This window comes from Melanostigma gelatinosum, assembly GCF_949748355.1.
Source record: "Melanostigma gelatinosum genome assembly, chromosome: 8".
NCBI lineage: Eukaryota > Metazoa > Chordata > Actinopteri > Perciformes > Zoarcidae > Melanostigma > Melanostigma gelatinosum.
Genome location: NC_136641.1, coordinates 589,435 through 612,424, shown reverse-complemented (window position 1 = coordinate 612,424; position 22,990 = coordinate 589,435). Strand labels below are relative to the sequence as shown.

General features: G+C 48.0%; 1 protein-coding gene across 2 annotated transcripts in view; it reads left to right on the top strand.

The window, feature by feature from the left end:
* The window catches only part of vps13d (vacuolar protein sorting 13 homolog D), a gene marked incomplete at its 5' end in the record, with an annotated part of 104,145 nt that extends 94,893 nt beyond the window's left edge, over window positions 1-9,252 (top strand). For both annotated transcript variants that reach the window (XM_079273493.1, XM_079273492.1), the window contains 4 exons: window positions 4,248-4,443; window positions 4,719-4,850; window positions 4,951-5,191; window positions 7,633-9,252. In XM_079273493.1, the coding sequence (XP_079129619.1) occupies window positions 4,248-4,443; window positions 4,719-4,850; window positions 4,951-5,191; window positions 7,633-7,764 (701 nt within the window). In that variant the 3' untranslated portion in view covers window positions 7,765-9,252. The remainder of the gene's footprint in view (window positions 1-4,247; window positions 4,444-4,718; window positions 4,851-4,950; window positions 5,192-7,632) is intronic.
* Between the last annotated feature and the right edge of the window lie 13,738 nt (window positions 9,253-22,990).

Below are 22,990 nucleotides of genomic sequence, written 5' to 3'. Positions count from 1 at the left end.
GTTGTAGGGAGCCTGAGTTTGCTGGTTCTATCACGCATAAGTATACCGCTGTCGTCTTTGAACTGCCGGTAACATATGCCGTGATAAGCCACGCACCTCAGCTCACTCACAGAGTCGAGTTAATGAAAAGAGAACTCCCACACGGAGTGGAAGACAATGAATGAAAATAATCCCAAATAAACAGTCATAGCAGTTAATACACTAATACAGCGGAGCTTCTCTGCTCCGTAATGATTGCGCAATATCTCAATATCACGCGACAGTAACTTAAACACACAAAAACAAGGGAATATCAACATATAAATGAATGGCCTGAATTAAACTCAAGTTAATTTAAGCTAAGCTACGCCCAGATGCCAAGAATCTTACTTGTCGATGCGTCGTTGCAACGTTGAAGTGTGTTCGTGGCAAAGTGATCCGTTTCCTCGTCGGGAAGGGGGAGCAGGGGGAGCTTGCTTGCAACGCGGCTTTGCCGGCGCTGTGTTGTTGTGGCGTGAGCTCGCTCTGGAGCGAAACGCAGACATGATCTATCCTCGCTGCAGGGAGGGTGATCTAACTTCGGCTGACGGCGTGGTCCGTGCGTCTTACCGGTAATCATCGGTCAGGAGAGGATTAGACGTCTTCCTGCCGGAGTGTGCACAAAAAGAAAAAGAAGCAAAAAGCGGAGAACGGATCGCTGAAGCGGATTCGTTATCGCGGGCGGAGTGGGCCTTTACTCAGCGTGAAACACGGCTGTTTCGTCCAGCGAAATGGCTTGTGACCTGTCAGGGTTTGAGGAGGGGAGAAGGGCCGTTGCTTCCTCGTGGCCAGCGTCGCGCTGGCGGGGAAAGCTGGATCGTCTGTGGCCTGGACGGGGGGTCCGGGCGAAGAGAGCGTTTGCGTGCTCCCTAACTCAACCGAGGTCGAAGGGGGTGCGCGAGCTGCCTCTAGGGGGTGCGCGAGAGAAAAAATGTAATGGCGGTGCAGTCCCGTCTCCTAAAAATTACGTTCCCCCAAAACTAAAATGCATTCTCAATTACGTTTGACCACAAACGTATTTTCTCCCTGATTACGTTTGTGTTTGACATATTACAAATCCGTTTCTCATCAACATATCTTTGCTGTACTCTAGTCTTTATGTTTCTGTGATCTGCCTCGCCTCTGCCCCGCCACCCACGAGTTATTGACCCGCGGCCTGTTCCGAGGGCTGACAGACCTGACGATCGGGTGCCTCGCGGCGGGGGCGGCTGGAGACCTCGCGTCCCGGCGCCAACGGGTGAGCGCCGGCCACTCGGAACCATAAAACCAAGTCCCGGATTTCACCCGGGGACATTCTGGAGGTATTGTGACCGGGTGATGTGCCTCGTTGCTGGGGAGGTGCGTGTGTGTATGAGCGCATTTCTGCCGGAGACAGGCGGCGTGTTGTGGTAGTATTCTGACTGCGTAATAGGGAGAAGGAGAGGCGGTGGTGGAGAGGGAAAAAAATGTTAAGGAGATGGTGGAATGTATGATTGGAGAGAGAGAAGCGAACAAGTTGGACGTGATCCCGCGTCCAACAACACTGTGTCGCGCGCATCGATGCTTTGTCCGAAGACATCCTGGCTACATTAATCGGTCGCGTGAAGAAGAGTGAGTTTTACTCTCTGCAAGTAGACGAGCCTACAGATGTGGCCAATCTGGCCAATCGTCTGGTGTACGTCCGTTACCTTTTCAAAGGCACGGTGCAGGAATAGTTTTTGTGTTTATTAGTCCGATTTTTATGCGGCTCTGTTGCTTTTTTTTTTTTAAAGGTGTGTGTGTGTGGGGGGGGGGGGGGGATTGGGGGTGCGTGAACCCGGTCTGGATGTAGAAGGGGGTGCGTGGCCTAAAAAGTTTGGGAACCGCTGGTATAAGGAATCAATGGACACAATGTCAACGTCGATCTAGTCCAACTAGTATCTCACCAAGTTAGCTTGAGCGGGAACACTCTGTAAACTGTGAAGGACGGCCCGACAGCGTAACTCTACGCTCCCGTTAGCACGCCACTTGATTGGCTAGAGCGGAAGCTCTCTGCCAACCGTGGAAAACGAACAATGCTTATAGAAAAACAATGTTCATCGATCTCACCGATTGCTGTCTTCACAATTTTGGTGGCCCTTATCAGACTGAGCGCGGGGCTCGATGGTCCGCACGGCGAAACATGCCGTTCCCTCCTAAGAGTGACAGCTTGTCACAGCCTTTGGAGGGCGAAGATCCGCAACTCCGACCGGTGGTCACAAGGCTACCGCGACAAACTCTAACATGTCTTGATCATAGACAAAGGAATTTCTTATTCTTGTTTATTTTCTACTACCATGGTAGTTAACCTGCGTAGCGAGAAGATGAAAAAGGACTGATCTCAGGATGACACTGGAACTTATAGACAACGGGGGTCATCCGAGGTCACAGGTGACTTTGTTGATATAAATACTCGACCTGTACATGCGCGAGACAGAAGATATCCAGTGTTAAGCACTGCCTCTGGCGGTCAGTGAGGATGAAATAGAACTAGTGCCTTGTTATAATTGCATGGCAAACAGCAGAAAGTTCAAACCTGCTCACAGTTCATGTGTAAGGGGGCTCCTGTGCCATACCACTCCAGTAAAATGAGCCTAAAATGCTTATCCAAGGCATACCCAAAGTAAATTAAAAGCTGTTCTTGAACCATTTGGAGTACATGCATGGTTTTGGTCTCTTTTGAAAGATAACACTGAAGTTTTTTCCCCAACAGTCAGAATCACTATAACTGCTACTGGCATTGAGTAACAGAAGTTTGAACATACTGAAGTAGGAAAACACAATGGGACCACAGCATGAAGCCTTACCTAGACCCAAGTTCAAATTTGATAACAATACCACAGAAAATTTATATTTTTCACATGTTTCGGCGTTTTCCAAAAATGGCCATTTGGAGACCCATGGTAACCATAGTCCCATACCTAGGCTGTGTAAAAATATGTATTCATAATTCAAACTAAAGCTTATTCATGTCGATATACAGTAATTAAGTTATTTCGCCATTATTCACTTTCCTAAAGTCTCCAAAACTCTCAAAAACCACACTTTGCATTTTACGCATTTTACCTGACTCGCGGTTAATGCAGTTACTTCCGGGTTGTGGCTCCAAATCTACCCACTGAAGCTGTATATCGTTATTTTCGAAATTTCATTGGCTATACGAAACATCAGTCATCACAACGATCGGTTGCAAATGGCTCGGCCTTTACATGAAAGAAGAGGGGCAGGCACTTTCCTTCAACGCATACTCTCGTTGGCTATTGTAGGCTGTGGACAGAACATGGAAGCTCCTATTGGGTCAAGTGAGGTGTCAATCTAAAGGTCAGAGTGCAGCCGCCATTTTGAGACCCAGAGGCCGGCAATGATTACATGCGAACTGGAGTTACGTTGGAAAATACATTAATAATTAGGCATATCTGCCGGCTAATTTGAAATGATGCAACAGCAGTCCGTGGGTATTTATGGACGTAATAATGTGTTTTGGACTAAATATTTTACTGGATTGGACCGTCTGGACCTTTGCTAATGTAACAAGACTGTTTTTGTTGGAATATTATCGATGGGTAGATTTCTATGAAGCTTCATCAGTGAGTTGCCTCAATTTTGTAATTGTTTGTTGGTTGGTCGTCTGACATAGATGTTGATTGTACCTGCTGTTGTGATTGTATCTTGAAAGGGTTTGCATAAATCGAATCACAAGAATCTTATCTTTCCAAAGATATGTTGCATCAGTACCTACCTATACATAGCAGTTGTGTACATAACACAAGTGTACACTTAACACTCCGACAGCCCGTGGGCGGGCCGTCGGAGTGTTAACCTTGATGTCTGTTGACAATCCGAGACCCTCAAAAAATTGACCATATGACTTCTAGATCTGATTGTTCGTGTGCATCCCTGATTGTTTCATTGGATCTGTCGATTGGTTGGACTGACCCAGTGATTCATGGGAAAAAGGTTTTAGAGCCTTCTGTAATGGACAATATGAAATGAAGTTATTGCTCCTTAGCCCAGATATATATAACAATATAAATATAAAAGAAGACCAGTCCTGTTAGCAATCAGTACAAATTGAAATTGCAGTTTGTATGGGATCATACATGAAAGGCTCTTATCCCATTGTGTCCAAGCTGTGTCAGCACTCACCCATTAATCAGATGCTCTAAAGCTGCCCCAGTTCTTTCCGGCTTAACCCCTCAGTGATCGCAGTCGTTCTCCTCCCCCACCCCCAGGTATCATCGGAGGCATGACGAGCATCATCACTTCCACTGTGGAGGGCGTGAAGACGGAGGGCGGAGTCAGCGGCTTCTTCTCTGGCCTGGGTAAAGGTCTGGTTGGCACCGTGACCAAACCGGTGGCTGGGGCTCTGGACTTTGCCTCGGAGACAGCACAGACGGTCCGGGACATGGCTAGTCTCAGTAACCACAGGTGGGTTGAGTCTATCACCTGTATTATGTCACTCCGCCTTCTGTATTCTACGGAGTCAAAGAGGTTTTTAGGTCTCTACGGAGCAAATGTTGAGAGATGAATTTGCTGCAGCATGTAGTAACATATCATGAAGCGTAAATGTTACTGAGCAGAGTTGAAAAGTAAAATAATGACAATTTTATATGCCTTAAAAATACTGAAGCAAATCTTGTGAGGAAAACGGGTAAAGTTGTGATTGTCGGGTAAAGTGTTTGTGTGGTTTCTGTGTTGATCAGACTCTGTGTGCAACGGGTCAGGAAGCCTCGCTGCTGTAAAGGACCTCAGGGTCTGCTGCCGAGACACTCGAGCACACAGGCTGACGGTCAGGAGCAGCTCTTCCGCCTCACTGACAACATCCACTCTGAGTTGTGAGTCTCACTCCTTCTCTACGTTCTTACACACAGTGTGTGTCTAATACCCTGATTACCTTCAGTTCCATCAGACTGACTCTTCACTGTCTCCCTCCAGCTTCATCGCTGTGGAGCCCATCGACAGCTACTGCGTCCTCATCTCCTCCAAAGTGGTCTACTTCCTGAGGCCGGGGGACTATGTGGACCGCGAGGCCATCTTCCTGGAGGTCAAGTATGATGACCTCTACCACTGTCTGGTCTCTAAGGATCATGGGAAGGTATATGTGCAGCTCACCAAGAAGGCTGAGAGCACGAGCAGTGGTGTGGCCATGCCTGGCCCCTCCCACCAGAAACCCATGGTGAGACACTCATCTGACTTGTCCTTCATTGACGGTCTCTGGATAGTACGACCAAATCTCACACACATATTAAATCTCTCCATGGATATAGTTGTGCTTTCATTTGTGCCTCAACCTCATTACAATGAAGCTGAAAGAGTGAGAAATTCAATTCAACAGCGATGTGTCTCTAGAAACCAAGTTTCATCCAAATGTATCTCAAATTCTAACCAAATTTCAAGAGAGTGGAACTGAAGTCGCATGCTTCATGTATGTCAGCTAGCCATTTAATATGTTTCTTTTCCATGTTTTGCTTTTATCAATACACCAACTTTTCTATTTCAGCCAAGTGTAAAAACTACTTTATGATTTATTTTTTTTGCCATTTCCACGTAGGTTTATTTTTTTATGTGCATATAAACAGTTGAATGGAAACACAACTACTGTTACTCTGAATAATAATAATAAGAACAACACACTGTCTCTCTGGTAGGAAGATGATTCTAAAAGCAAGCAACTTTCAGGTGTGGCTAGACTGACCTGAGTCACATGACCTCCTCTCCACCATGGAGACCTGACCTGAGTCACATGACCTCTTCTCCACCATGGAGACCTGACCTGAGTCACATGACTTCTCCACCATGGTGACCTGACCTGAGTCACATGACCTCCTCTCCACCATGGAGACCTGACCTGAGTCACATGACCTCTTCTCCACCATGGAGACCTGACCTGAGTCACATGACCTCCTCTCCACCATGGAGACCTGACCTGAGTCACATGACCTCCTCTCCACCATGGAGACCTGACCTGAGTCACATGATCTCGTCTTCACTATGGAGACCTGACCTGAGTCACATGACCTCTTCTTCACCATGGAGACCTGAGTCACATGACCTCTTCTCCACCATGGAGACCTGACCTGAGTCACATGACCTCTTCTCCACCATGGAGACCTGACCTGAGTCACATGACCTCCTCTCCACCATGGAGACCTGACCTGAGTCACATGATCTCGTCTTCACCATGGAGACCTGACCTGAGTCACATGATCTCGTCTTCACCATGGAGACCTGACCTGAGTCACATGATCTCTTCTTCACCATGGAGACCTGACCTGAGTCACATGACCTCTTCTCCACTATGGAGACCTGACCTGAGTCACATGACCTCCTCTCCACCATGGAGACCTGACCTGAGTCACATGACCTCCTCTCCACCATGGAGACCTGACCTGAGTCACATGATCTCTTCTTCACCATGGAGACCTGACCTCCTCTCCACCATGGAGACCTGACCTGAGTCACATGATCTCTTCTTCACCATGGAGACCTGACCTGAGTCACATGATCTCTTCTTCACCATGGAGACCTGAGTCACATGACCTCTTCTCCACCATGGAGACCTGACCTGAGTCACATGATCTCTTCTTCACCATGGAGACCTGACCTGAGTCACATGACCTCCTCTCCACCATGGAGACCTGACCTGAGTCACATGATCTCTTCTTCACCATGGAGACCTGACCTGAGTCACATGACCTCCTCTTCACCATGGAGACCTGACCTGAGTCACATGATCTCTTCTTCACCATGGAGACCTGACCTGAGTCACATGACCTCTTCTTCACCATGGAGACCTGAGTCACATGACCGCTTTTCCACCATGGAGACCTGACCTGAGTCACATGACCTCTTCTCCACCATGGAGACCTGAGTCACATGACCTCTTCTCCACCATGGAGACCTGACCTGAGTCACATGACCTCTTCTCCACCATGGAGACCTGACCTGAGTCACATGACCTCCTCTCCACCATGGAGACCTGACCTGAGTCACATGACCTCCTCTCCACCATGGAGACCTGACCTGAGTCACATGACCTCTTCTCCACCATGGAGACCTGACCTGAGTCACATGACCTCTTCTCCACCATGGAGACCTGACCTGAGTCACATGACCTCCTCTCCACCATGGAGACCTGACCTGAGTCACATGACCTCTTCTCCACCATGGAGACCTGACCTGAGTCACATGACCTCTTCTTCACCATGGAGACCTGACCTGAGTCACATGACATCTTCTCCACCATGGAGACCTGACCTGAGTCACATGACCTCCTCTCCACCATGGAGACCTGACCTGAGTCACATGACCTCTTCTCCACCATGGAGACCTGACCTGAGTCACATGACCTCTTCTCCACCATGGAGACCTGACCTGAGTCACATGACCTCTTCTTCACCATGGAGACCTGACCTGAGTCACATGACCTCTTCTCCACCATGGAGACCTGACCTGAGTCACATGACATAGCATTGAATGTCAAACAGAGAGAGATGACATGCGCACAGACATAAGTGATGACTCGTGCCAATGAGGTGTTTGCAGTTGTACAGGTTGTTTTAAGCAAACCTACAGAAGTAACAAGTCTTACTCACTGTGTAACAATCCTCTCCACAGGTCCATGTGAAGAGTGAGAACCTCGCCATCAAAATCTCTCAAGAAATCAACTATGCTAAGAGTCTGTACTACGAGCAGCAGCTCATGCTGCCTGCCAGTGAGAACGAAGACTGCTTGCTGCTCGAGTCCTGATCACATGACATTTCTCAAGGAACTTCTCTTAAATCCTGAGAAGGCGACGACTTGTTGATTTTTGTAGGCCTCTGAGTTTTAACAAACTGCAGTAAAGGGAATAGTCAGACACCTGTGCACTTGGTTTAGTCACATGACCTGATGTTTGGCAAAGCACATACATGCACTCAAGATAAAAACATATGCAAGGGAGTGTTAGTTTGGCTGTGTTCATGTAGAAAACACTGTTCCTCTGTCTATACGACTGCTGAAGACATCCTCCGGTGTTCTGTGTGTTTGTGAATAGACGTGTATGTATATAGAGCTACATACCAATACTATCAACCAGTGTACATACTGTATTAAGTATGAAGTATGAAGAATAACAGCTGATAATGTGAAATGTAACAAACTGCCTTTGCAACTCTATTTTGTGTATAAGAGACTGTTAGTTGGGGGGTGAATTGCACTGACACAGGGAGGGAGGGGCTCTGCAGCCTCCCTGCCTCACACACACACACTGAAGCCTTTTACAATGACACACCTCCAGGTCTGACGTGTCTCCACTTTCATTTAACAACCCTTTTTTAATGAGCCCGCTTCTTTCTATCCAGAGTTCTTCTCTAAACGTCAGTGTGCACTTCCTTTGAACTCGTCTGTGGGTTTTGGTTTGGTGTCTGATGAGATGTTCTTGAGCCGAGTTTGAGTTCTGTGTTAGGGGGGTGGAGTCGGGGACAGGCCAGTCAGAGAGGTAGTGGACTGTGGTGGATATGTGATCCTGTAAAATATCGTTCACACGGACACGGCTTCAAATAAAGCACCACAACTGCAGCACTCACTGGGTGGGACCCGTTATTTCCACACTTGAATGTACAGTTATACAATATTCTATGATTGCATACACACACCTGTTTGGGGGAGGGTCATGAGTGTCACTATGAAAAATCCCCAAGTTCAAAATCACCAGAGATTGTGCTGACAGGGACCGTTCATCCAAAATGCATCTACAAAACGTTTTCTGCAGAGTACATTCTGACACTATAAGTTCGGTGTCAAAGGAGAATCATTATTGATAAATGACACTTAATTGTCCAATAATAATGAAGCTATGAAGCTGCCATCACTCCACGATCACGGTGTAACTATTGCTGGGCCAGTGTGCTCTTCTCCCGCGCCACCTCATGAGACACACAGGTCAGCGGGAGGATGCATTGATAAACATTGACACCACTTGATAGAGGTTTATGTTTTCAGTTTTATTCCACAGGATATATATGATATTACAATCTGTTCCACATGGTTTCATAGGGCTAACATGTTTGCTTCTACATCACCTGCACTTTATGTGAAATTAGACAGCTTGTATGTTTTTGGTAATCTGATTGTCTTTTTTTTTTTCTTACACCAAATGCACCAAAAGAAAGACCATTTACTTGTTTTTGTTGGGTTGAGCAAAGAAACGTGACCATTTTCAGATATGATCAAATAAAATTATTTATTTTAAATGTATGCAATGCTGGATTTTCCTGAAAAAGTGTATAAGCCAATACAAATGTAATCCCTCTCAATCATTACTTCTGAGTAGGGCTGGGTATCTGTACTTGATGCTTTTAAAGGTGTAAGGAGATTGGGAGCATTACGATTGCCTCAACATGGCGAATGCCAGCCGGTGACTCACGGCTAAAGATGCTAACAGTGCAAACAACGGCAACAGCGCTGACGGAGCTAACAGTTTTGAATCAGAGGGTGGCCGTTACGGGTGCATAAACACCACCGAGGTTCATGGGAAGTGTTGGAATGTGACCAGGTGCCTTCGATATGTGGTCTGAGACAAAGAGAATCAGGCCTTCCCGTTGGCAAGCAAAGGTTTCATCCTGCTTCGAGTTTGAAGAAGACCAACCCCCCCCCCCCCCATCTGAAGGAGCGCACATTACAGTGTTCAATTTCTGCCCCCAAACGCACCACTGCTCTCATTGGACGAGACCATGGATGCCGAGGCTGCACTTCCGCTTTTACAACTGGATTCCCCCAAACCTATAAAACTCAGAGGTTACCGGAACACCGCTTTTCGATGGACCCAGCTGGTGCCAGGGAGCACGAATGCAACGCTTGCTTCCCTTTTACCAAAACCTAGTTTGAACAGTTTTATATTCGCGGGACGAATATACCAGCTGTTTATCATTTTGTACTTGTGTGTTCGCATCCTGGACGCAAACCATTTTTCCTGCAGTTGTGAAGATTTCTTCAAAGAGAGAGAGAAGCGCATTTCTCACTCTACATCCAAGCCGCCCTTTGTTCTAGCCATAAGGACGCAAAATCCCCTTATCCAGAGAAGAGATTCTCTGCTACCGAGAGAATCAATCGCGTCGTACAAAGCCGGCATGTCTGAGTTCCACTGAAGCTCAGGAGGATCCCCTCAGTCGCAAGGACTGCAACACTCATAAGTAAGGCAGAGTCTGGGCAGATACGAAGTAGAAGTCATTGTGTTTCTTTATCTCGTTTGTGTGCTTAAAGTACTGTTCGTTTTTATAACGCGGTGACACTGACGATCTCTGAGATCGCTAGTGTTGTGTAGAAGTTACCGTGTATTCCATGATACGGTGATTCGTGTTGAGACAGCCGCAGTGAGGTCCTCAGTGCGAGGTCAGAACCGCGACTGTGACAAAGAGCTGCGTACGTGCTCCTCTGACGGAGAGAACAGTTTTCTGAACTCCGGCACGGAGGATCTTAATCATTGTTTTGGAGGTTTTATTTTGTTTTCTTTCTCTCCTCTTTTACTAACACACACACACACACACACACAGCTTTGAGCTAATGTAGCTACTAGGGGTGTAACAATACGCGTATTGACCGTTCGGTACGAGGCTCACGGTTCGGTACGCATGACGAACCGAACAATACGTTTGAATAAGAAAAAATATATATTTTTATTTATTTACCTTTATTTAACCAGGTAGTCCCATTGAGATTAAAAATCTCTTTTGCAAGGGAGACCTGGCCAAGACGGGCAGCAACACAAGAAACACAGACGGAAAAACACAGAACAAGACAAGTTAAAAGAAATTAAAAGTTATAATACGAGTATAATAGTAAAAGTATAATAATACTAGTGCATTTGGAAAATGCAGAAGCTTAAATTGTGGGAAATATGTTTTCGGTGGAGCCACTGTTCTCAAATTGGCAACCCACATGACGTAACGGACAGCGTGCTCTCTGACACGCCCACCACCAAAGAAAAACGTTCTGTTCCAGTCGGCACTTTTGCGCTGTGAGACGCTACAGTGTAGCGGCTACATGAAGCTAGCTCGCTGCAGTATGGCTGTAGACCAGAACTAGAAGATCCTCCAACGGCCTGCAGGTCTGGTGTTTGGAGCCAAGTTGGTTTCTCTGTGAACTATGAGGGCGATGGCGAGAGAGCGGTGGATAAAAAAACAACGCTATGTCGCATTTGCTACACGAGTGTAGGCTACATCAGTGGGAATACCTCAAACATGTTAACTCATTCACACAGACATCAGCCCAGTGTGGCAGTGAGTGGAACTAAACGAACACCTGGAGCAGCACACACGCTTCAAACTCTCCCCGAAGCGTTTAAGCAGCTGCTCACTACCGATGGAACAGGGCTAAAGCATCACCACGGCGATTGGTACATTTATAGCGGCGGACATGAGACCGGACTCTGTAGTGGTAAACGCAGCTTCATGAACCTGCTGAATGTTATTGAGCCCGTGACACAATTCCTTCACGAGCCCATTTCAGCCAAACCGTAACTCAAGAACACAAAAGCACGAGAGGAGAATCAAATGTCCGAGGAACCCGCTGCTGCTCTGACAACGGATGCCTGAACGTCTGAGGGTTACACAAAGCTACCTGACTGTAACACACATCACCTGACTGTAACGCACATCACCTGACTGTAACACATCACCTGACTGTAACACACATCACCTGACTGTAACGCACATCACCTGACTAACACATCACCTGACTGTAACACATCACCTGACTAATGCGCATCACCTGACTAACGCGCATCACCTGACTGTAACGCACATCACCTGACTGTAACGCACATCACCTGACTGTAACGCACATCACCTGACTGTAACGCACATCACCTGACTAACACATCACCTGACTAATGCGCATCACCTGACTAACGCGCATCACCTGACTGTAACGCACATCACCTGACTAACACATCACCTGACTAATGCGCATCACCTGACTGTAATGCGCATCACCTGACTAACACGCATCACCTTACTAACGCGCATCACCTGACTGTAACGCGCATCACCTGACTGTAACGCGCATCACCTGACTGTAACACATCACCTGACTAACGCACATCACCTGACTGTAACGCGCATCACCTGACTGTAACGCGCATTACCTGACTGTAACACATCACCTGACTAACGCACATCACCTGACTGTAACGCGCATCACCTGACTGTAACGCGCATCACCTGACTGTAATGCGCATCACCTGACTAACGTGCATCACCTGACTGTAACACATCACCTGACTAATGCGCATCACCTGACTAATGTGCATCACCTGACTGTAACGCGCATCACCTGACTAACGCGCATCACCTGACTGTACCGCGCGTCACCTGACTGTACCGCGCATCACCTGACTGTACCGCGCATCACCTGACTGTAACGCGCATCACCTGACTAACGCGTATCACCTGACTGTAACGCGCATCACCTGACTGTAACACATCACCTGACTGTAACACACATCACCTGACTGTAACACACATCACCTGACTGTAACGTGCATCACCTGACTGTAACGCGCATCACCTGACTGTAACACACATCACCTGACTGTAACGCGCATCACCTGACTGTAACACATCACCTGACTGTAATGCGCATCACCTGACTGTAATGCGCATCACCTGACTGTAACGCGCATCACCTGACTGTAACACACATCACCTGACTGCAACGCATCACCTGACTGCAACGCATCACCTGACTGTAACACACATCACCTGACTGCAACGCATCACCTGACTGTAACGCGCATCACCGGCCTAAGGCACCTCCGGGACAGTCGGAGCACAATTGCATTGGAGAGAAGGATAAAAATGGCCCCTTTTGGCCCGGACCTAACGTCAGAAGGAGTGCCGCTAAAAATCAGGAGGGGGCGTAGTCCCGCAGGGCAGGGTGGCAGGTCTCAGGTGGGCGAACGGCGTTCCCTTGGGACCTCTGGTCAGCGAGTTATGATTTTCCAAAGTTTTTGACCAGTTTGCCGGTATGGCCCTTTATGTTTTGCGACCACCAGAGGGCGCACGTCCAAAAGCCGCTCGGGAACAAAACTGCCATTCGGGTCGGGCCGTTTGGCCTACAAGGGGCCATCACGGGAAATGTCCCCGGAATGGCAGAATAGGCCCCATGTCACCGGGGACGCTAAGGGCCATTTGGGGGGCCGAATGAGTCAAATCGGGCCATTTGGGGGGACGAATCGGGCGGAAAGGGCCATTTGATGGCCACCTCAGAGGACTTCAGGATTGACATTTTAAACTGCCATATCTCTTCAACCGTTCAATATCTCGCCCTCAAACATAGATATCTTGGATCAGCATTAAATTGTACTGGAACAATATTTCTGGGACAAAAGTTGCCATTCGGGCAGTATGGTGTTGGGTGACATGAAATGCCATTCGGGTCAATATGTGCCATTGGCATCTTCACCATACATTGTTCAATTTGATCTAAATGTGCTACAGCGACCACATTTGGTACACAGGGTCTGTGGCGTCATATGAACACACACACCAAGTTTGGTGGGGCTAGCCCCTCAAATTGTGAAATTTTGGTGTCTCAGGCAAAGTGAGGCAATGTCATTGAATTTGCCCAAAAATGAAAGTCATCCAATTTGCTTGAAACTTTGCACACCTGTTTGGCTGTTCCCAGGTATGCCCCCTCATAAGGTTCAACCTCCTAGCCCAAAGCCTACTCGAAATACCCGAATATCTGGAAAAGTGTCATTCCAACTACATTTGATAGGGCTCTCGTTTCTGCCAAAAATCCCAACCCACGTGGCACTAATCGTCCCGGGGTTCCCCAAAGCCTGTAGGGACACTTTATGCCATTCGGGTTTGGATTTGTGGGACTTGTGGCCTACATGAACGGCCCTTTTTCTTCACCATATATGGTGCAATTTGATCTAAATGGGCTACAGCCACCAAATTTGGTACACACAGTCTGTGGCTTAATATGAACACACACCAAGTTTGGTGGGGCTAGCCCCTCAAATTGTGAAATTTTGGTGTCTCAGGCAAAGTGAGGCAATGTCATTGAATTTGCCCAAAAATCAAAGTCATCCGATTTGCTTGAAACTTTGCACACCTGTTTGGCTGTTCCCAGGTATTCCCCCTCATAAGTCTCAACCTCCTAGCCCAGAGCCTACTCTAGATATTGTTTGGGAGGACTGGGAACAGAAGGGCCGATCGGGTTGGGATTTTTGGACTAAACGAGACCCCAGTCAATTGTAGGTGAAATGTCCCTTTCTGAGACATAAGGATAGGCTCCCAAATGGCACTAATTGTGGGACATGCGGCCTATATGAGAGCCCCATCAAATGTAGTCGGAACGGCCCTTTTACAAAGACAAATACCCTTATAACTGGAAAAGTGTCATTCCGACTACATTTGATGGGGCTCTCGTTTATGCCAAAAATCCCAACCCGAATGGCACGAATCGTCCCGGGGTTCCCCAAAGCCTGTAGGGACACTTTATGCCATTCGGGTCTGGCAGTTCGGCCTACAAAGGGCCATTACGGGAAATGTCCCTGAAATGGCAGAATACGTCCCATGTCACCGGGGACGCTAAGGGCCATTTGGGGGGCCAAATTGGACAGAAAGGGCCATTTGGGGGGCTGAATCGGACGAAAAGGGCCATTTGATGGCCACCTCCGAGGAATTCATGATTGACATTTTAAACTGCCATATCTCCTCAACCCTTCAATAGCTCGCCCTCAAACGTAGATATCTTGGATCAGCGTTAAATTGTAGCGGGACAATGTTTTTGGGACAAAAATTGCCATTCGGGCAGTATGGTGTCGGGTGACATGAAATGCGAGTTCAAATCACATTTGACCTGGAATGTCTCCACAACCCTTTGGGCGAGGAGGCTGAAATTTGGACTGTACTATCTGCTCAACCTATGGATGCACTGGCATGAAAATGAAAAGGATTGGATGAAGTGCTCTTCTTTGAATCATCAGGCAAATAGATGCAAGTATGACAATATAACTGAAAATGCAAAGTCATCCGATTTGCTTGAAACTTTGCACACCTGTTTGGTTGTTCCCAGGTATGCCCCCTCGTAAGTTTCAACCTCCTAGCCCAGAGCCTACTCTAGATATTGTTTGGGGGGAATGGGAACAGAAGGGCCGATTGGGTTGGGATTTTTGGACAAAACCAGATCCCAGTCAAGTGTAGGTGAAATGTCCCTTTCTGAGTCATAGGGATGATATGGCCTTCAACAGTCTTTTCTCTCAAAATATACACTTTAATTCAAAGTAGAGATTTGATTCCTTTTGCTCTTTAAAGATGGGCTTGTGAATATGAATTCCCCCAAATTTAGCGGTCGTAGCTGCAAGATAAGGTCCCCAAACAGCCCCAAAGGTCAAAATTGAGACATATGACCTCATCTTTTGGCCTGTTTTGGCAAGTGAGAAACGGGCCATTAAATCGTAGTGAAAGTTTGAAACTGCCTGATTTTTGCATAAATCAGTCGCCTGTGATAAGGTGATGCAGGATCTAAAGCGAGATATCTGTTGACCCTTGGGAAAGCTAACTTCCGGGAGCAGCATGCTAACGACTTGAATCCAATTGAACCTTTAAGAGGGTCCTGTTTTGTCCATCATATGTGAATTTCATCAAAGAAGGCCATTGACAAGTGTTTGAAAATTGCCCAATATTAAAAAGTGGTCAAAATCCAGATTTTACCAGTCTTTTCTCAAATTGTTTATACTTTAAAAAGGGGTAGGGTTTTAAATCCTTTTCTGCTTCAAAGAGGGGCTCGTCACCATTACACACCTATAATCTGGGCCTCATAGCTGCAAGTTAAGGTCCCCAAAAACAGCCCCAAAGATCTAAATTGAGGCAAATTACCTCATCTTTCGGCCTGTTTTGGCAAGTGAGAAACGGGCCATTAAATCGTAGTGAAAGGTTGAAACTGCCTGATTTTTGCATAAATCAGTCGCCTGTGATAAGGTGATGCAGGATCTAAAGCGAGATATCTGTTGGCCCTTGGGAAAGCTAACTTCCGGTAGCAGCATGCTAACGACTTGAATCCAATTGAACCTTGAAGAGGGTCCTGTTTTGTCCATGCTATGTGAATTTCATCAAAGAAGGCCATTGACAAGTGTTTGAAAATTGACCAATATTAAAAAGTGGTCAAAATCCAGATTTTACCAGTCTTTTCTTAAACTTTTTATACTTTAAAACGGGGTAGGGTTTTGAATCCTTTTCTCCTTCAAAGAGGGGCTCGTCACCATTACACACCTATAATCTGGGCCTCATAGCTGCAAGTTAAGGTCCCCAAAAACATCCCCAAAGGTCAAAATTGAGGCACATGACCTCATCTTTCGGCCTGTTTTGGCAAGTGAGAAACGGGCCATTAAAGTAGTGAAAGGTTGGAACTGCCTGATTTTTACATAACTCAGTCGCCTGTGATAAGGTGATGCAGGATTTAAAGCGTGTTGAGAATAAAACTCATGTTGAGGAGAAAACTCAGGTGAACAGACTTAGGTCGAGGCGTTTAGCTCAATTCAAGCAATAAGGTTTATTTGTAACAGAAGTATTATGTCCAGCAGTTAAACGTGCACGGACCTAGAAAAGTTCACTCTGTAGGAGCGAATGAAAAGCTAAAAGGCGCTTAGACAGAGTGCGCATGTGTGTTAAAGGTTCTTCTGATGGAAGCCTATTGGTTAAAGCAAAGTTGGAGGCGGATCTGTTTCTATCTTTCAGACAGCCTGTTGGAGCACTGGGCATCTCCCCCCACACTGGCTCACATCCGGATCCCGCCTTCTCTGGAACGTCAGTGTGTGTGAAATGTTGATGTAACAGCATATTGTTAACACTTAAGGTGCCGAAAAAGGGTGCAGTTCTAAGCTATGTCGAACTCTCTGTGTGAAGAGATAAAGAGAACTCTTCTCCTACTCTAAGATGGCAGTTTCCGCCCTAATCTGGTGGTTTAAGCAAGTGTTTCTTTCAGGGCCACTGTATCTGTTTCTATCGTGCAAACAGGCGACGGAATGCGCTGCTTGGAGTTTTTGACCTACTTACAGTGACCTCACAACTCCGCAATATAAGCTTACAAGTATAGCTCATATTATTTAACATTGAATGAATATATTTTTATTTACAAATCCCCCTTTTCACACCTGCTAGGTGTGAACTTCTTAGACTTGTGTGTCGTCGTCTAACTGGGAGTTTGTCAATGAACGCAACTCTGGTTCTTCTTCCTGGTCCCAAGACCCCTCTGGGTCAGAGGCCGGCTGGTCTCCATCCAACAGTGGATAAGCAACATATGTAATAAGACTGCCTATCAAAGTTCGGAGGCAGGGGATGCAGCAACAGCCACAGGTGATGAGTATAGCTATGAAAACCGCGACGTAAACTGCTATGGCCAGAACGAGTTTGGATCTACATGCTGTTTTATGGACCAATGTTGGGGTGCTACGTCTTGTTCGGCTGTGAGTCAGATTCGGGGATGGACAGGGAAAAGGGGCAGTTGAATGAGATGGGTGCTGGTGTGTCTGATACTTGGTTTCTAGTCCCCAGATCAGGAGGGCAACTAGTATGACCATACCCACCCCCATTATAGTTTTCTTCCCACATCCCACCCCTTTCCAGGTGAAGCGCTGCTGACCTCGGTCGGCAGGGTTTGCATAAGGGTCCCCTAGACAGCGTCTAAGTTCCCGATGCATTTTCCAAATCAGTGCGAATTTCTCCCAGTGTTCTGGTTGGTACTGGTGCTGGGACACAGTGTGTCAGGTGGTGCCAAGGGGCGCCTGATTTACCCTTGACCTGGACCGAGTGTGAAGTAACCTGGGGTCAGTCCACTTGCGCTTGTGAACCTTGACCCTGACCCAATCACCTACTTGTATCTGCTTTCCAGCTGCCGCTGCTTCAGGTACTGCTCGAGTCCTCTCGATCTGTTTGGAGAGAGCTTCAGCAAGAGAAGTTAGGGCACTCATATAGTCAGACATTTCAATCTGCTGTACATCCAAAGGTGGCATATGACCTCCATCTCTGGGTGGACCTCGCATCGGCCGGCCAGTCATGATCTCGTGTGGGGAGAGATGTGTTTCTCCCCCTTTTCCGGACCTCATAGCCATAAGGGCCAGGGGCAGGGCCTCAACCCATGTTAATTTGGAGCCCGCGCAAACTTTGGCAATTTTGGCCTTAAGGGTCTGATTCGCTCGTTCCACTAGGCCCTGAGATTGCGGGTGATAGACTGACCCGAATCGGTGTGTGATTCCCAGAAATTGCTCTACCTCTGCGAGCATGGTGTTGCTAAAGTGTGATCCGTTATCGGAGCGGATGCATCTCGGTACTCCGTAACGGGGAATCAGTTCTGTCTGCAGCCACTTTACAACTGTCTGCGCGTCTTCTCTCTTGGTGGGAATTGCTTCCACCCATCTTGAAAATCTGTCTACCATTACCAAGATGTACCTCTTTCTCTGCACTCTGTTCTCTGGTCATATCTGTATAATCTATGCTGATGTCTTGGAAACAGGCTGAGGGCACGGGATAAGATCCCATCGGTGTCTTGAATGGTTTTCTTGGGTTGTGATTGCCACAAATTTGACATTCATCGCAGAAGAGGAAAGATATCGCTTCCATGTGCGGATGCCACCATAGTTGTTTTAAATTTTCCAATGTCCGTTTCTTTCCCTCGTGTGTAGGTCCGTGGGCCCCTGGTAGGAGTGCTGCACACAGTTCTGCTGAGGCAACCACTCTGCCGTCGTGGGCTCTCCACAGACCTTCTTTGTCTTTTGAGGCTCCTTTTCGTGTCCATTCGGACCATTCATAAGGTCCTGCTTTCTTTTGATGATCTTTTATGTGCTCGATTGTGAGCTCAGGTGAGCCGGATGTTGGCTTCATAACCATTTGGCGAGGTGTGTAGCCTCCCGTTTTCTTTGCTGCTCTGTCTGCCGCATCATTACCGGCGCTGATTCGTGATCTGATTGTGTCATGTCCTTTGCATTTCATGATGGCCACCCCCTTTGGTAGTTGGATTGCTTCTACCAGCCTTCTCATAGCTGCTTCGTGTTTTATGGGGTGGTCATTTGAAGTGGTGAAGTTGCGTGTTCGCCATACAGGGCCATCGATGTGGGCCGCTCCATGGGCGTAAGCCGAGTCTGTGAAGATATTTACAATTTTGTCCGTGCTCCACTTCAGAGCCTGAATCAGTGCTTCCACTTCCGCTAGTTGTGCTGAAGCGGGTTGTGGCAGTATCCCTGACGCCACTGTTTGGTGACAGCCATCACTCTTCTGTTCCACCACTGCATAGGATGCAATGTTCCCTTCTTCTCCTTTGTAGCAGCAACCATCCGTGTACAGCCAGGCCTCAGCTGTGAGGTGGGGAGTGTTCTGGAGATCCGGTCTCAATTTGTTTTCTTGTACTGCAACTTCCTCGCACACATGTGGTTGTCCATCCGTAAAGTTAGCCGTCATATTTCTTGTGGCTGGCACAAAGGTGATGTGTGGCATGGTGCAAGTGTGTTGAATCTTCGTTTTCCTTGCGGCACTGAACGTGAATTCTTTACTCATCAGGAATGCCGCCACGCCATGGTGCGTGTGTACTTCCAGTGGACGGCCCATGACAATATGAGAAGTCTTTTCAATCGCTTTTGCCACTGCTGCAACATATCTTGCGCACGTGGATTGACCACTTTCCACAGCGTCAAGTTTTGATGAATGATACATCAGTACCTCTCTTTCACCCCCCTTTTTCTGGAAGAGTACAGCATTGAGTAGGCTGTCTCTTTCGGAAACATCAAGGTGGAAGGGAGTAGTCTGGGGACATGAGTGCGGCGGCATGTGCAAATGCTTGCTTCAAGCGGGTGAAGGCTGTTTCACCCTCTGCTGTCCATGTGAGGTTGGCAGTAAGATTTCTGGTGCCCACTTCCTTCAACATCTCTCTGAGAATGGTGGTGTGGTTGGTGTAGTCTGGGATATGGGCTCGTGAGTAGCCTGTTAAGCCCAGAAATGAGAGGAGAGCGGCAACAGTGAGCGGTTGGGGATGTTGTAAGATGGTGGCCCTGTGCGTGTGTGACAGGCCTAGCCCGTCTGATGAAACATTGCGACCCAAAAACAACACTTGGCGTCTGGTGAACTGCACCTTTGAACGTTTGACCTTGTAGCCCTTTTCGGCCAATAGAGTGAGGAGTCGGACAGAGGAATCGAGGCAGAGCTGCTGACGTTGCTGCCAGAAGCAGATCATCAACATATTGAATCAGAACCACGCCTTCTGGGAGGGAGAGGTCAGCAAGATGAAGGCGTAAGTGGTGGTTGAATAGACCTGGGGAGCACCTGTAGGTGCTCCCTGGGGTAGGGAGGCATACGTATACTGCTGATCATTAAAGGTGAAGGCGAAGATGGGCTGAGAGTCTTTGTGCAGTGGGAGTGACTTTTGGTTTGAGAATGTTGAACCAATATTGGATGGCAGGGGTCTGGGGGCCAGTTTGAAGACAGCGTAGCCAGAAAACCTCTTTGTCTGTGGGGGACACCGTCTCTGTCACGGGAGCAAGGGAGAGAATGCGTACTGGCATGGACAACGTACTAGTTGGTGGGTTGGATGAGACATGGACACTGTCTTGGTTCATCCAGATGATCAGATTGAGGCGAGTCATCAGATCGCGTCCTAGCAGGTTGACTGGGCAGTTTGGAGCAGAGAGAAAGCTGTGCATGAGGGTTGCATCTTGAAATGTGATGGGGAGAGGGGTGGTGTAAAATTGTCGAACTGGAGTGCCAGAGACTCCCACCACTGACACAAACCGGTCCGACAACGGCTGCGTAGTCATCACACTCGAATAGGTGGCTCCAGTATCGACAAGGAAGATGTGATCCTGTCCATTTACTGAGCACCTGATTAAGGGTTCGCTGGTGAGGCCGAAATGTAGAGTGTGTGACGCCAGTGATTGAGGGGCGTGTCAATAGGGAGGACTGTTGTAACCTCCAGGCCATTGTTGTTGGCTACTTGCCTGTGTGGCATGGGCCCCGCCTTGGGGACCATGTCCCTCGTCCCAAGGAGCCTGATGGGCCCCTTTCTGTGGTCTTTGTCTCTCACAGCCCCGTCTGCCTCCTCCTCTGGAGTATTGTCCTCTTCCTCTCTGTTTGCTGCAGTGCTGACATGCAGTCTCTTGCGAAGTTTCCCACAGTTGTAGCAGAAATAGGATGCTCCTCTGCCTCCAGGTGCTCCTCTTCTTCTGGCTCCTCCTCTTCCACCCCATTGGCCCTGTGGGACCCATGGGCGTGACTGTTCACCGCCTGCTGACATCATAGCTATCATGACCTCCAGTGGGACAGAGGGAGTAGGTGCCGTTGGAGGTGGAGCCGGTGCAGGTTGGACTACCAGCTGTTGTTGCTGTTTAGCCTTAGATTTCTTGGTTGCCTCAGCCGCGTCTTGTTCTTTGAGTTGTTTCTTGAGTAGGGCCTTCTGCAGGGCCTTAATTTCTGTGTCGCTACCCGCCTCAGTTTGAATGTGCTTAGAGAGGTAATGTCGGAGCTGGGCGTTCCACATGTCTTGTGTCATTTTTTCTAGGCCAACCACTGCGTCCATGCACCGGCGAGGTCCATCAGGGAGGCCTCGTTTTACCATTGTGTGCCATAGTGCCACTGTGGTAATGCTTGCATCATGTGGCTCGCTGAAGGCCTGGCGCCACACTTGTTCTGCTCTGGCCAAGTACAGGGGCGGGGGCTCTGCCGGGGCCCAGATGAATGCTGCCACTGCGCCTTGGTTCACTGGAGTGGGGAACTTAGTTCTGAGCTCCTGCCACAACGCTGTACGATATCGATCAAAGGGGTCGGCATCTGGTGCCACACCAGCGCCTGCCATGTATAGTAGGGCAGTACACTGGGTTGGGTCCAGACAGCGGGAGAGAAGTGCTCTCAGGTCGCCCACTGCCAGCTGGCGGCCAGCAGTCAAAGATTCAGTGAGCTCAATCCATGGATTGGCTCCCGCGTGGAGGGATGGGAGCTGTTGTACCATGCTGGTCATGTCTGCAAACCCAAAAGGCACAAATTGAACACGCTGTGGTTGCGCGAGAGTGGGGGCTGCTCTCAGGGGATATTCACCTGCATCAATCTCTTCTGTTTCTCCTTTGGGGGGCGGGCCATGGGACCGAAGGTGATACTGGGGGGGAGGAACCGGAGGAAGTACTGGAGACAGGCCAGTTGAGGGCGGGGGAGGGGCCGAGGCCAGAGATGCCTGGCCCGGTTCCTGTGCAGTCTTTTCCAGACCTACCGGGGCTTGAGTGGTAGGGGTGATGTCGAGGGGGGTAATGTCAAGGGGGGTGATGTCGAGTGACAGATGGGGCCTGGGTTTTCCTTTTCCGGTCGGCATGTCCACCTGCATCCGATCCGTCATGGCCGTTCCTAGTGCCATCATTGCCACTCGCTGTTCCTCTTCTCTGTCTTTGCGGGCTTGCTTCAGTGGGTTAGCGAACCCCCATCGCTTGGTTTGATTTGTCGTTTGATTTCTCTCTGCAGTCTGTGCTTGAGCCACTCGTTTTGTCAAATCGTTGGTAAAGAGCAGGAGGTTGTTGACTGACGGAGGTAGTGGACTGGCCGCCTTCCACCATCCCTCCTCTTTCCATTGTTTCATGCAGTTATCCCAATGAATCTTGTCTCTTTTCCATGCTGTCTTGCCTCCAGTGTCTGTGAGTGCTTTTTCAGTTTTGCACGCAGTTCTAGCCACCAGATGGAGCCACAGCTCCAGTCATGTCTTCTTGTGTTTTTTTTTTCAATTCAAGTTTTTCTTTTTTTAAAAAATTAAATTCCAATCTTTTTCTTTTTTTTCAAATTTTTTAAATTTCTTTTTCAAATTTCAATTTTTTTTGTTTTTTTCGATTCAAATTTTTTTGGATGCAGTACTCCCGAATGTCCACCAGATGGAGCCAAAGCTCCTGTCAAATGTTCTTCTTGCAGTTCCTGAAGTGCCACCAGAGGGAGTCAAAGCTTCTCCCAACTTTTCTTCCTGCAGTTCC